At 37.7% G+C, this 15,348-nt stretch overlaps 1 protein-coding gene across 2 annotated transcripts in view; it reads left to right on the top strand.

Annotated features, from left to right (window-relative positions):
* Wwc2 (WW and C2 domain containing 2) overlaps positions 1–15,348 on the top strand; it is a 180,478-nt gene that overhangs the window by 103,921 nt on the left and 61,209 nt on the right. For both annotated transcript variants that reach the window (XM_010641066.1, XM_010641067.3), the window contains exons 5-6: positions 7,882–7,961; positions 13,027–13,156. In XM_010641066.1, coding sequence (XP_010639368.1) covers positions 7,882–7,961; positions 13,027–13,156 — 210 coding nt within the window. The remainder of the gene's footprint in view (positions 1–7,881; positions 7,962–13,026; positions 13,157–15,348) is intronic.

Below are 15,348 nucleotides of genomic sequence, written 5' to 3'. Positions count from 1 at the left end.
TTTATTTTTTCCATTTCTTTCTTATGCTGGGCCTTCATGGCTTCTATCATGGTCCTGAGCTCATCTATTTTTTTGTCAGTTTCTGCTCTAGAGTCTCGAATCACGACTTCCATTTTGCTCACTATCTCTATGGTTATCTGGGAAATTATTTCTGTTTTGAATTTTTCTAGAGCCTGATTGATCTGTTTTGTTACTTCCTGTGCCTTGAGTTCAGGGTGTCCTGGTGGTTCACTATCGACCTTTTCATCCTCATTTGTCCTACTGTTTGCCATTGGTGAACTGGAAGTCTGTCCTTGTGTCTTGCTTAAGTGTTTTCTCATTTTATTTTATTTTTGTTGTCGAACTGTCCTTGGTTTAATCTCTGGGTCATCACCCAAATCTTCCTGATATATTTGCGCCCTAGCTTCTGTGTCTCTAATGACCCACAGACATTCTCATCTTCATAACATCAGAGAAACAGCTCATCCAATCATCCGCAGCGCTTTATCCCAACTGATACAATCAGCAACACATTAAGATCAAGTACAACTTGGACACTGACCACCTGTGGTAGTCACTAGTCTATCACCCTTAAATCATTTGAATTAAATTGAAATCAAGAAGCAGTCCAGAACATGTCTGCAGTGAACAAAATTTCAATATATTGTATTCACCATTTAATGACTCAGACAGAGCAAGGATGCAAGTCCCCTGGTCTTAGTTAGCTGATGGCTGAACCCCAGGATGCTGACTGACCTCGGGCTGCAAGGCCCAGAATGAGTTCCCCAACATTCTGAACGGTTGAACTCCACACCATTCTACTACAGGTTTCCCACGCCCTTGCTTTAAAGATGTTCAAAGTTGGGAACTCAGAAAAATACCCTTGATGACCCCCTCTGCCTCTGCAGAGTGGGACCAAAGACGGGCACAGTCAGGAGGCCTAAGAGTGCGTGGGGGGTGGATTTTGGGGGTTCGGGGCAGCCGCGTTGCTACCTTCCCGGTGCTTGAGCTATGGTGGCTGGGTCAGGAGCAGGCGTGTCTCTCCTTCCCACGGTGGATCAGGGCCCAGGCTACCTCATCTTTTTTTTTTTTAATTGAGTTTATTGGTACATTTTAGGGATACAGTACAGTTACATTCATTGTTAGGATCTTGTACCTCTACATGATGGGTCTTGGTTCTCATTTTTTCCCCTTATCCCTGCGCTCCCTTCACCCCTCCTCCCATCTTTATAATTTTCTTCCTTAATTTCAGTTTGGGGCTGGTTTGTTATTGTTTCTCAAGTATCTTAAGATTTCTCATAAGGTTGTCTCTGAGCTTGCTCTGATTTCCTCATATGAGCATTGATTGTAATGAATTTTCCTCTTAGAACTCTTTTCATACTGTCCCAGAGATTTTGGCAAGTTGTACTGTCATTTTCATTACTTTCTAGAAATTTTTGGATTTCTTCTGTGACCTTCTGTGGTTGTTTGGGAGCATATTTTTAATTTTCCAGGATCTTTTGCATTTTCTGAATTTTCTTCTGTTTTTTATTTCTATTTTTATTGCACAGACGTCTAATAGTATGCATGAGGTAATTTCTGTTTTTTATAATTACTTAAGCAAGCTTTTTAGACTAGTACGTGCTCTATTTTGGAAAAAGTAGCATGCACCATTGAAAAGAATGCATAATTTGTTCTAGAGGGGTGGAATACTCTACATACATCAGTTAAGTGAATATGTGTGGTTCAGTTCTGAAATTTCTCGTTTGGTTTTTTGTTTAGTTTATTTTTTTGCAAAAGTGAGGTATTAAAATCCATACTATGCTTGTGTTTATTCAATCTTTTAATTTTAGGAATTTTAGTTTTATGAAGCTAGTTGCTCCAGTATTTGGTGCATGTTTATTTATTAGTGTTACCTCTTCTGGTTGTACTGTTCCTTTAACTATATGTAGTGACCTTCTTTGTCTCTTGTAATCAGTTTTTAGTTTGAAGTTCATCATGTTCAATACTAGAATTGATAGCCCTGCTTGTTTTCAGGGTCCTGGTGCATGACATATTATTTTTCATACTTTAATTTTCAGAGTATGAATATCTGTTTGGATTAGATGAGTTTGTTGAATGCAACAGTTTGCCAGTCTGTTAATTGGAGAGTTGAGACCTGTAACATTGAGAGGTATTCCTGAGGTGTATTGGTTATTTACTGTCATTGCCTCCTTTATCGGTTGTTGTATCCTTTTTCTTCTCTTTATGTTGTTGTTGCTGTTTATCCGTTGTCCTTACTAGTTTCCTCTGTATTTTTAGCTGTGTCTGATTAGTTATTTCTGTTGAGAATATTCTTAATTTTTTCTCTAGAGCTGGTTTAGCATTCATGTATCTCGTTTTTCATAAAAATAACTTATTTCTCCATCTGTTTTGAAGGACAGCTTTGCTGGACAAGTTAATCTGAGTTGGCAGTTATTTGCTCACAGGGCTTAAACTATTTCACTCCAAGCTCTTCTGACCTTTAGGTTTTGTGTTGAAAGTTCTGCTGCTAATTGGCTTACCTTTATATGTGACTGTTTTGTTTTTGTTTTCCTCTGGTTGTATTTAAAATTCTGTGGGTTTTCATCATATTTGTTTGGTGTTCTAAAAGCGTCACTTCTTGTATTTTAAACTTTTTTCTTATATTTGGGAAATTTTCTTCTATTGTTTCTGTAAGCATGTTAGTGAATCTGTGTGTGCTATTTTCTAGTTTTTCTCTAACTCTTATTCACCTTAGATTGGCCTCATTGTTGTCATGTAGTAGCTGCTGGATAGACGTCTCTTATTCTGTTTTGGGCTTCTTTGAGCTCTTTGTCATAATTCACTATTTTGTCCTCAATATTAGACACTCTTGTCTTCACTTTGTTTTTTTGTTTTATTTTGTTTTGTTTTTGAGACAGGGTCTCACTATGTAGTTGAGACTGACCTGAATTCACCATGTAGCCCAGGCTGGTCTCGAACTCACAGTGATCCTCCTGCCTCAGCCTCCTGAGTGCTGGGATTACAGGCATGCGCCACCACACCCAGCTTTCTGTCTTCACTTTGATCATTTCTGCACTGTATGAATTCTAAACAGTTTTTGTACTTTAGGTATTTGTGTACAAGTACCGAACACTAACTGCGCCACTGGAGCTCCAGGTTTGTTTTGTTTTTTTGCCATATGGGGGATCGAACTCAGAACCTTGCACTTGCAAGGCAGACAGCGACACCACTGAGCTAAATCCCAGCCCTACTTCAGGTATTTCTGTCTGACATCTTTTCAAGCATGCTTTATCGCTGTTGACTCTCTCATTCAGATTTCAAACGGTTTTGGTTAGTTCATCCAGTTTTACCTATTTCCCTGAAATTTGCCATGGTCATACTGAGTGAAATTGCTGTGAACTTTTGGTTGGAACTCATCTATTTTCTTCATACCTTCTATGATCTTTTCATAGATTTCTGCTACCTGGTAGTTGTTTTCTTCTCCCTTTGTGACCCCTTCCTCTACCTTGTAAGAGTTGGGAGTCGATTTGGAGATCTTCTATTTCCTTCCTTCCCCATTCTCCTATGGTGTATTTGTGTGTGTGTGTGTGTGTGTGTGTGTGTGTGTGTGTGTGTGTGTCTTTTTTACGTATACACCATCCTCTTTTTTCCTTCCTTTTTTGGGGGGTGGTTACTGCAGGTTGAGGACTAGAGTTTGTGGCTTATATGGACATTTTTTAGTAGAATGTTGCTCCCCTGTGAATAATTTTCAGCTTTGTGTGTCCAATGCTAATATTTATTCTTTCTGTTGTTTACTTTAAGTTATTTAGACTCTGCCCCTGTTTTGCTGACAGAATTACTTCTGCTTATAACAGCATCCATAGATTCAATCGTACAACGCTTTTATATGATAGACCTTGCAGTTTCACTTGCCCCCTTTGTCTATTCTCTAGGCACACTGTGACAGGTTATTTGTAGTTGTTCTGCAGTGAGGTAAGTGGGATGGGGGAAGAGCGAGAGGTAGTTGAATGAGAAGTGTTAGACACTAAACGGGAGGCTTACAGGGGAGAATGGTGGCAGATGAAAAGGAAAGATTGTGGGTTCTGTTGGGGTATTTTTAGTTGAGTTGAAGGGTTACTCTTGAGAGTTTTCAGGAGATATTTTATGTAGGCAAGGGCAAGATATGGGAAAAAGGAGGTTTACTTTGTATGTGATTGAGAAAAGCTATGTGGTTGTCAGAACTTGCTGATAAGGAAGATAATAAGTTGAGTAAGATACGGAAGAGCCAAAGTTTAGGATGGCTAATACTAGAGAAGATGGGAGTGACTGTTGGGGAGATAAGAATGGGGAATGTAAAAACTTGGGAGGAGGACTTTACTTGTTTGGAAAAAAAAAATATGTTACTCATACTGTCTTGGGGGTTTGAGTTGAAGAAACTAGGTAGGGAGATGAAACAAGGGAGAGAATTTAGACACCTATTAAACAAGAGCCAATGAAAGAGCAAATACACAAATGTGACAATCTAATAAACACAGGAAACCATAAAAGAATAACATAACCCTGCATTACTAAAGAAATCAAGAACTATACAAGAAGTTAAACCTATATGATGTCCAGTGGGAAAACAGATTAAATGTTCCAATGAGACATTGCCTATATGAATCCCAAATAGCTTCTTTGCCAGAAAGTCTGAGTGCTCACACCCAGTAACTTCTACTATAATACTGAAGCTAACTCAGACTCAGGACTTCTTTCTATCAGGTTGCAGACTTTCTTGCAGTCTTGTCCAGGCTAAGTTCTTGGGTTAGGTACTCTTGCTGTCCCTCTCCCTGAGTGTGATGGTGGATTCAATAGACAGATTCACTAGCATGAAATTGTCCACAGAGTCAGTATTACTCCTATGCAATTAAAATCAGCTACAGTAGTAACAGGTTAATCCATCACAGTGGTATCTGTCAGGGCTAATTGAGAAACAGCATACCAGGAGACCATGTATTAGGTCTCCCTTTAGCGTAGACAAGAAATCCATGGTTATAGTGTAAACATCTTAACTGTGCAAGTGTTGACCCACAATTAATGTGCACTAACTGTGATGGCTATGTTTCCTTTATTTGTGAGAAACAGCATTCAAAAATAAAAAGTTTTATAGAATCAGTTATATAAAGCCGGGGGTGTGGGTGTGGAAACCAGGTAATTCCAAATAGGAGAAGAGAAGAGAAAAAAAAGAAAATTTAAGTCTTCTGCTACGTGCTATGGGAAAGAGGAAATAGGAGGGGGCAAAGGATCTTAATGATGCTAAGGGTAGGTTATATATCTAGATGGGGATAAAAGGGGAAACGAGACAAAATTGGTAGTGAGAAAGGGGGATAGGAAAAGAATTTATGTCTGATATAAAATTAGAGAAGTTAAAGGGATACGAATGAAAAGGGGGAGAAGAAAGAAAAATTGAAAATGAATAAGACATAAGAGAAAGAAATCAGATGAAGCGATGTGGCTAAATGTAGGAGGGAGGGGAAAAGGGACAATTCCCTTATCATTTATAAACTATATTAAAGAAAAAAATGCAAGAGAAGAGAAGAACACACATAAACACATAAAAGAGAAAAGGTAAAATAATGGAATAGAAGTGTGGGAGAAATGTACAGAAGAAGGAAAACAGCAAAAAATTAAAAAAAAACAAAAAATTTAAAAATTAAACAATAAGATAATCAGAGAATAACAAAGGAAAGTTTTCTGTTGTTTTTGATGCATGACTCTTCTTTAGCCTAAGATTAAGAATCACAGCTCAAGCCAGGATGTGTCTATTCACACTAGAAGTCTGAGGTGGTGGTCTGCCCCTAGAATGGTGCTGGGTTTAGAGATCTGCTCACAGTGAGGACGGACATGAACTTGCAGTCTTGTGTAACTCAGGCTGAACCTGGCCTCTGTCCGCAGGAGCTGGGTCCTGCCCCTCAGCAGCACTAACCCTAGTCTGCTCTCCTCCTGCCGGCTGTCTGCCCTGACTCTTTCTCTCATCCACTCTGAGAACTTGGCAGTATGAAAGGGACTGCTCTTGGACCCAGGTTCAAACCCTCACCCTTCCATACAGGGCATCCCTGCCAGCTCTTGCTTCACAATTGTGGCTGAAGGTGCCATGCCGAGGTTACACATCAACTCTTACTATGAAAGGTTGCTCTGGAAGCAGTGTCGTGCATTTTCCTTGGTGGTTCCAACTGCCGATGATTCTTTTGGTCCTAATGCAGTTCTCTGGTTCTCTATGAGCAAAAAAAAAAGTTGTTAGTTTCACTTTGCTTCCCAGCTGGTGGCTGGCCAGCCACTGTTAGCAGTGATACATGGCCTTTCCTTCGTGGTGTGATCTGCTTCTTCTTTATTACTTAACTCTGTTTTCTTCTCCTCTGTCAGTTCTCTCATGGTTCCTGGGTAACGTCCCAGGAAGGGGGATTCCTCTCCAGGCTATTGTTTTCCAGGCTCTAAACACTTCATTTTGGAGAAGCTGAGTTGCTAGCACTCACTGCTCCACTATTTTGGGACTCATCAGTTAGACTTCAAACCTAGAGTCCAGCTCATGAGACATTAGGTACTCTGCTTCCTCCTGCTTTTCAACATAGCAGTTTCTAGGCCAGACTGCTGTTCACTACAGAGGACTGATATACAGTGGTACCTCGGTTCATGAACTTCTTTCCACAATTCTGGTCACAAAACGAATTGGATGAGAACCAAATCAAATTTTCCCATAAGATCAGCATTGAACTTAACCATTGAATTTGATTCACTTCTCATCCAGTTTGGTCTGCAAGTAGGATCATGGAAAGAATTAAGTTTGTGAACTAAGGTATCACTGTCTGTGCACTCTGGAAGTCAATGTTGCAGATAGGCAGACATTCACAGAGGACAGCTAGATGCCAGTCCTTGTATCTAGTTTATATCCAAACACTGAGAGCTCTCTCATACTTCAGGCCAGGACCTTACACATAGTGGAGAGTAGATAAATATTTCTGGAATGATTAAAAAATAGAGAGAATAAATGTTTAAATGCATTCATCTGTCTGGTATTTTAGTATGCTTTTAAACTTAAAACTATAATGTATGGAAATAAATTTCTGATCCATGTGTGACTAAACCAGACTTGCCATTTTTCTGAACAGTCAAATTTAGTAGTTATTACCAAAGAATATATTTGACAAGAAAAAAATATTTCTTGCCAGTTTGACAACAAATATTTATTGATCACCTACTGTTTGCCTGTACTGTTCAAAACACTGGGATACAGCTAGTGTGATGCAGCTGAGTTTCCCATAAGGGGACAGGCAATGAAAAGGTACACAGACATTTTCTGCTGTTGAAAATATTCCCAGTAATAAAACAGAGCCATGGCATGGGTAGGATGGTTAGAGAATCCTAACGAAAAGGTAACGTTGGGGCTAACTCTGAAGTGATGCAGACGGAGCCAACCACTGAAGGCCTGGGGCAGACCTCCAGGCCAGAGCAACAGCGTGAGCAGGAACAAGAAACAGTGAGGCAGATGTCAGCCAGGGTGTTTGAGAAACCTAGGGATGGCCAGTGGTCCAGAGCACAGTGAGTGAGGGGAGAGGCTTTTAGAGCAAGACAACACAGGGCTTGCCCGTGGGTGGCTCTTGGCCACAAATCAAGACTATGGTGATGTCTCACTTGTGAAAATGTTGCTGTTACGATCATAACAGTAAATAATGGTAAATATGTACACATCACCAATAATTTAAACATAATGAATAGACCTTCCATAGAATTTATGTAAAAAAAACTGGTAAGGTGAAAGTGATTTAAAATAATGGCTTTATGTATTTAATAATTTATGTTATCCTTTAAAATATATGGTATGTGGCTAATTTTTTATGCCTTTAAAATAATATACTATGTTGCTAATTGCTTGCAAACAATATTTATGTTGATTTCTCATTAAAGGTTAAAAAGCTGAAGAGAGAACTCTCACAGATGAAGCAAGAACTGCTTTATAAAGAACAAGGCTTTGAAACATTGCAACAGTGAGTATAAAAATATTGAAATTGACTTTACAATAATTCAAAGCTCCCTGACTAATACAAGGAAAATAGAAGTACAGATTACATAAAAGATTTCTCAAACATAAAGCAAAAAAGCTCAAAGCTTTGTACCAAAAATAAAAAAAAGCAATCAACTAACAACTAAAAAACTTGAGAAAAATCTATATACTTTGAAAAGGTCTAAAGTTTTTATTAATCGTTGGAGACCCAAAGAAACCAAAGTGAAAAACTTAACTTTTTCTCTTGGACCCCTGCCAGTGTCTTCTAAAACAGTAGTAAAAAGCTAAGGAAACAGGCACAGGAAGACCTCTTCACATTCTGCACTGGAAACAGGACTGAGGAACTATATTCTGAGTCTCCTGTGAATGATCTCAAAAGAGCAAGAGCAAGTTTTAGGTTTCTGCAAAGGAGCTTGATTCTCTTTCTTGTTTTCCTTCTATTTTCATTTTAGTTATCAAATCTGATAGACCATTGAAATAGCTTTAGGCTAGGCCAGATTTAAAGAAAATGTAGATGAGGGGAGTGTGTAGCAGGTTCTCAAAATCCCCACACCATTCCCACATCTGGAAACTACTGCTCTCTCTGCTAGTTAGACCACACTCCCTAACCAAACTGTGAGTAAAACATGCTTGAGACTTTTTTCTCCCCGTTCCCTAGCCAGAGACTTCTCACGGAGAAGAAGCCTGTGGTTTTCACAGCCACTAGATAGGGTAGAAGGTGTTGTCCCTTGAAAGACTCAGCTGTTTTTTGTGTCTTTCCCACGTGGCACAGGCTTCGTGCCACCAGTGGTGGTGCAGTATGTCTAGGGCTTCCTTGATCAGTTTCAGGCAGATTTTTTACTCATATCTCCTCAAAACAGCATCAAGGTAATGTCAAACTGCTCTCAGGAGCCATCTCTGGAAAGTACCCCGCTTTGTTCCTTTTCTGTGTGCAGTGCTTTCTGTTTTCTGTGCTTAAGAAATTTGGAACAGTCCAAGGCAGCAAGGCACTACACCCTTAAAGATCCTGTACATCACTGGCCAGACAAACAGATGCTGATTGTTCTGTATGTTCTCATGGTGAGTTGTGTCTTAGGATGCCCAATTACTATTCTCGATAGCCAGTCAAGAACGTGATTTTAGTGTCAGATATTTGCTTTTATGACTTTTCTTTTTGCTACTTGCCTCCCGTAATCCTGATGTTGATATTCTTTTCAGATGCATCCATGCTAGTGTCTCTCAAATCTAATTACCTGTGAGAATAATTTGGGGAGCTCTTAAGAAGTATTTGTCTCTGGTCTTGACTCAGACATGTTTTATGAGGTCCCAGGTGGTTTTTGAGTATTGCCATGTTCTAAGAATCTAGCCCCACTAAAAACCCAGCAGAACAAGAGATGAATATATTGTTTAGTAATTGTGCATCAGCAGCATAAAGCAGGACACTGTGGTAGGGATGGGAAGAGAAAGCAAACTTTGAAGAGTGCCACAAAATATTTAGCCATACGTTAAACATTTTTATGGCACATGAAATTATAACTCACATTACCACCCAGGATTAAAGGTTAGCCAAACTTGCTGTTTTTGTTATGTTGATGTGACAATGCTGTATTGTTTCGAAGTAGTTTGCTTGCAAGCAATTTTTATAGGAATCTAAGGTATGTTGAAGAATCTGTCAATAACATTCCACAAGAAAACAATAGATATTTGTTGTAGAAATTCAGGCATTCTCTTGGAATGATTTTAATCCCTTGAACCAAGAGCAGAAGGATATCTCACATCAGGACCTCTTCTGTTGATCTTAACTGTAGACAAAATAAAGCTGTTTTCATTCAAACGTTAACTACCTACTACTAAAACAAAGATAATTGATTGAACCCAGAGACCAGACTTTTTAAGATTCCACATTCCTAATACTAGAAAGGGGCTTTTATTTGTGACTGTGACAGAAAGTACATTTAGGAAAAGATTTAAATAGAATCCCATTGCAGGCTTTTGTAACTTTCCAAATATTCGTAATAGAATGTAAGATTTTTGTTGAATCTGGAATAATAATGTAATGTAAACTTGGACTTTCATTTTTCTTGATAGAATAGTTTTATGCTAGGTGAACAAATATCATTTTATTCCCTACATTATTCATTTCAGTTTCTGAAGTGAATCTCAAATTTGACTTTGGCCTAGGTAGCATATAGCTTATTTGTAGATGGTTACCAGGACGATGCATGTTTCTATCTTGCCACCTCCAGCATGCTCTCAAAATTGGAAAATGGAAAGTGATGAAACACTCAGCAAGCCAAAAGAATGTACAGATCCCATGAAACTTTGGCACTGGAGGTACACATTTTCCAAAGAAGGCATGCAAATTGAAATCCTTCACAAGAGACTCAGAAAGTACAAGTTAATTTTAGGGCACACAAGCTAAACTTAAAACAAATTTAAGAAAAACAATAGGTACTTCTTAAGTTCTTCTTAAGACAAAAAGCACAATACTTCATTTAAAAAGCCATCAAAAGGATCAGTGTAGTGTATAGCGCAGTGGTACAGCATTTGCCTAGCACATGCAAGGCAGCTCTAAGTTCAGTACCCACCACACACAACACACACACAACCACACGCACACACACACACACACACACACACACAACCACACGTACAGAAAGCAGCAAACCGGCAAATAATGCCCATTTTAGTTTAAACTCAGGTATGTGAAAAGAGAGAAAAGGTTGGAAATGAGAAGTGGAGGAGAAAAAGGAGAATCATGGAAATAAAGGGGAAAAACAGCATTTGAAGTAAAGGAGAGTTCAAAAGAGTCAGAAGAAAGGGAATGGAAGACAAAATGGCTTGTGGGGAGTGTGCAGAATGGTAGCTGGTTCCTCATGTTGGTCATGGTGTGGACCAGTAGGTAGCCGAGAACAATTCATCTAGTTTTAAAACTCTTTGAAATTTAAATTAGCAGTCTGAACTAGTTGTGCTTTTACTTACTTTCTTACTTATTTATTTATTTTGGTACCAGGGATGAAATTAAGGACCTTGCACTTGCAAGGCTGATGGTGGCACCGCTGAGCTAAATCCACAGCCCTGTACTTTTATTTTTAAATGTTAGATTTGTTTGTTTGTTTGTTTTGTTTTGTGTTTGGTATGGGGGATATAATTCAGAACTTTGTGCTTTCTAGGCAGGCAGCGGAACCACTCACCTAAATCCCTGTTAGTTTGTTTTAACGTTTTTAATTTCAAATGATAAGGTTATTTCTGAATTAAAGATGTATTTCATCATTGTTACATTATGAGGATTTTATACAAATAGGAAGAAATTACTTGGGCTTGGAAGTTCACTGATGGTTTCAGATACCTTTATTACTAGCTTTTCCATAAAAATCTCATAGTTTCTGTTTTTTGCTTATTTGTTTTTAGTTTTTAAAATACTGTACTTGTGTACAAATCCCAAAATGCAGTAGTTGGAATGACATTTATTTTATTTAATAAGGTTTTGCCTCAGCTAAATTGGTGGATATAATACCTAGAGGAACCAAAAAATTCACTGATACCTGTCTTCCAAATACTCAAAGTATTTCACTCTTCTCATTAAACATTCTAGGAGTAGTAGTCATAAGAACTCAAAGCTAGAATTTGTCATTTTAGAATTGTCCCGCTAGCTAAGTGTTTGTGCACTTTAGGGGCTAAATTTGCACAGGCTTTCTGGCCTCAGTTTCTTTATTTTGAAAGTGTAGTTTGGGAATCTCTAGGGCCCTTCCCCGTCCTGTGTGTGTGTGTGTGTGTGTGTGTGTGTGTGTTCTGTGGATTCCTTAGTTATATTTTATCATCAAGTGACCTTATATGATCATTTATTTTATTAGGTTTTTAAAGGCTTTAATTGCTTACTCAGTAGTATAAACTATTTGCTGAAATAGTACTTAGGGAAATGTGTTATCTGCAAACTGCACTTGTTTGAGTTTGGTAGAGTGTTTAAGATAGCATTGTTTTGTTTTTTTCCAAATTGTACCTTTTACATTGAAAATATGTATTAATTATTAAAAGTTTTAAATCAGATGAGCTCAGACCATTTTTTCTGATATAGTAGGTGCCATTTCTCTGGGGAGTCTGTGGATAACATCCAGATCACATCTGAGAATGTGTATAGAGCTGGTGGCTGATGGGATAGAGGCTTAGTTCCACAAATAGAGCTCAAATTTTATTTTTAATGAATCCTGAACAACATTGTGGCTGGAGGGACTAGGAAGGTGACCATGAAGAGAATGTTTAACTATTTTAGAAAAAGGATTTGATAACTTGATTGAGCCTTTCAAACACAAAGAATTAGATTACACAAAATCCTCTAGCCTTGGATAGTGGTGTAAACTGTAAGGACATTTGATAAGCAGATCTGCAGGGATAATAAATTAGCTCACTGAAGGCCTATTTACTCATTGCGAATTGACAAATGCACACATCTGCCCTTCTTATTCCTAAATGTCAACTTATTCAACAAGGCAAGCAATTTTCTCATTTCATAACTTTAATAAAAGTAGAAAAGTGATTTTTGTATATTGAGAAAGAAATAAGAAACCATAAATCCAAAGTATATTAGGTTACTCACTAGGATAAATAATAATGTATTAAGTATTTATTAAAAGCCTACCCAGCTGCCAGCCCTGTGCTAGGTTCACACAGACATCATGGTGTGTAAATTAGGTGGCCATTTACTGGCATTTCTGTCCCGCTATAGCATTTGCTTCTGCCCTTTACTTGTGTCAGAGTGGAAATCAGGATCAGCTTGTGATGAGTTGGGTTCAGCTAGCAGTGGGATCATCCAAGCAGACTGAAGACAAAAAGGCAGGTATTTGTTTCAGCCTGAAAGTGATTGAAAATGGGCTAGATATGAGGTTTGGGATGGGAGAAATCTTAACTGGACATGATTAAAAGAGGAAAGAAAAGACACAATCCTGAGATGATGGTGTTGTTGTATGAGAGTCGTGAAGTAAAATAATCAGCCAACTAAGACAATCCAAAACCGATTCCTACTGCTCATTTAATTTGTACTGTGTCATGCTTTGATATTTTTCTTTTAACAGAATTGATAAAAAAATGTCCGGAGGCCAGAGTGGGTATGAACTTAGTGAAGCCAAAGCCATTCTAACTGAACTGAAATCTATCAGAAAGGCAATTAGCTCAGGAGAGAAAGAAAAACGAGATCTGATGCAGGTATGTTATAGAACATGTTAATCTTCTGCTTTCTGGGGCTCCACACACTTCTCTAGTGCAATCTTGATGACCATTATCACTTCAGTCCCATTTGTGCTGTGTTGAGCCCTGTGGGAGATAGATGGTAACAGGCTCAGAGGCAGCCCAGCTTCTCATGTGCTTCATTGAAGGTACGCCATGGGTGTTCTTTGAGATGGTGGGTGGTAGAACCTTGAACCCACAGACTGAGATTAGCAAGGTTCTTTAAACTAGTGATCCTTAGCACAGGATACATACTTGTAAGCATTTGCTATTGTCATTGTCTTTTCAGTAGGTAGACAGTATGCCTTTTGGGGTGGGGCTACTTGAGAATCTTAGAACAGCTTCTTTCCATCCAGTTGAGTCTGAAGTGCAGCTAAGGATGGGATGGAGGATGGTTGACCTAACACAGGAAAGCTGCTACTAATAGGAGATCTCCTTGTTATTTCTGTGTAGTTCTCAACCTTGGGTCTTAATTCCCAATGACCCAATCTCATGTATAAAAAAAATACAGCAGCCATTTAGTCATCATTATTCTGAATATATAGATTCATCAGGTATAGTCAGGTTTTTTGAGGATGTCTCCTTTTCTTCCATCTAATAATTATTACATAGTCTGAGAATTCAGGATTTCTTTATCTAGATGAGTAACAATTTAGCATATGTCTTTGGGAAAATGTTAAACCCAATGGTGATATTTGCATTTTTAATAGAACCTCTATATTTAAATACTGTACTCAGCTATTATCTTTTGGCTTTCAAAATGTTACTTGAATACAGATAAATATTCTTGGATCCTTATTTTTAATTTGGGTAATTTTGAAATAACTTGCAAGAAGAGATTTAATAGAAAAGACTATAGTGATAATAGCAAATGCTTATAAGTTCTGACTTTGTGCTAGACACTCTTCTAACTGCCTTATATGTAAATAGTTCACATAATCCTCAACAACAACTTCTAAAGGTGTTATCCTCAGCTTATAGACAAATTGTGGCAAAAAAAATTAAGTAAGTTACTTAAAGTCAAATAGGGGTGAGTAGTAGAACTGGGGGATTCAAATGCAGATAGTCTTGCTCTAGAATATGTAATTTTAGCACATACATACACATTTAACACATAATACAAGAATCTACTTATATTTATTTTGGTTATGTTCCACAGTTATCCTACTGATTAAATTAATAATTCCACAATGTACACAATAGTTCCTTTTAAAGAGAAGTTAGTGAACAAATGTATATTAGAACCTTATAATTCAACAAGGTTAGATCAGCTTTGATTCTTCTTGTAAACTTTAGATTCACACACAGGACAGATTAAATTAAAAGATTAATTTCACTTCAATTACTAAGCATTACATGATAATTAATTAGTACATACAGAAATCAACAGTGGAGCTGGAAGGGACATTAGATATCTTCTGTGACTTTCAAACCTCTTTGAGCACAGTAAAAAATATATTTTACATCAAAAACCAATAACACATGATTATGTGTCCCTATAGATATACACATTCAATTTAAATTTCACAGAAATATGCCTTACTGGTGATATACTCTGATTTTATTTTCTGGTATTTTGTATTTCATTAAAAAATATACTAATCACAACCTACTATATTGATTGAGTACATTGACATCCCAGAAGGTAGAAAAACACTAATCTTTTCAATTTACAGATGGAAACATAGATAAGATTATCTAAGATTACTGAAAGCTTTCTTTGTTGTTTTCTGTAATATATTATTTGATGTGTCTATGTAAGTTTTATCCTATAAAGGTAGGAAAAGTTAAATATTTTCTTATGGAAAACTTAAAAATCAGGATTAAATACTGGCTCTTAACATTGATAATCATGACAGCCAGGCATGGTGGAGCACACCTGTAATCCTAGCCCTTGAGAGGCTGAGGTAGGAGGATTGACGCAAATTCAAGGCTAGCCTGGGCTACATAGTGAGACCCTGTCTCCAAAAAAAAAAAAAAAAGGTTGATATTAATATTACTCTAGGGTTTACTTTTTCTTTTTCAAAAAGAAAATTAGGTAAGATTTTCCTTTTAATTCTTTTACTTGTGCATATACTCCCTCTAAACCTATCATGTTCAACTTGGGTAGCAGTAGGAGGCACATTACTTTGATCATTTTAGCAAACCAACTACTACCATAGGCAGTGTCA

Source organism: Fukomys damarensis, unplaced genomic scaffold (assembly GCF_012274545.1).
Source record: "Fukomys damarensis isolate Sample0158 unplaced genomic scaffold, DMR_v1.0_HiC HiC_scaffold_18, whole genome shotgun sequence".
Taxonomy (NCBI): domain Eukaryota; kingdom Metazoa; phylum Chordata; class Mammalia; order Rodentia; family Bathyergidae; genus Fukomys; species Fukomys damarensis.
The sequence above is the reverse complement of the archived record's forward strand: the minus strand, read 5'-3'. Positions and strand labels throughout refer to the sequence as shown.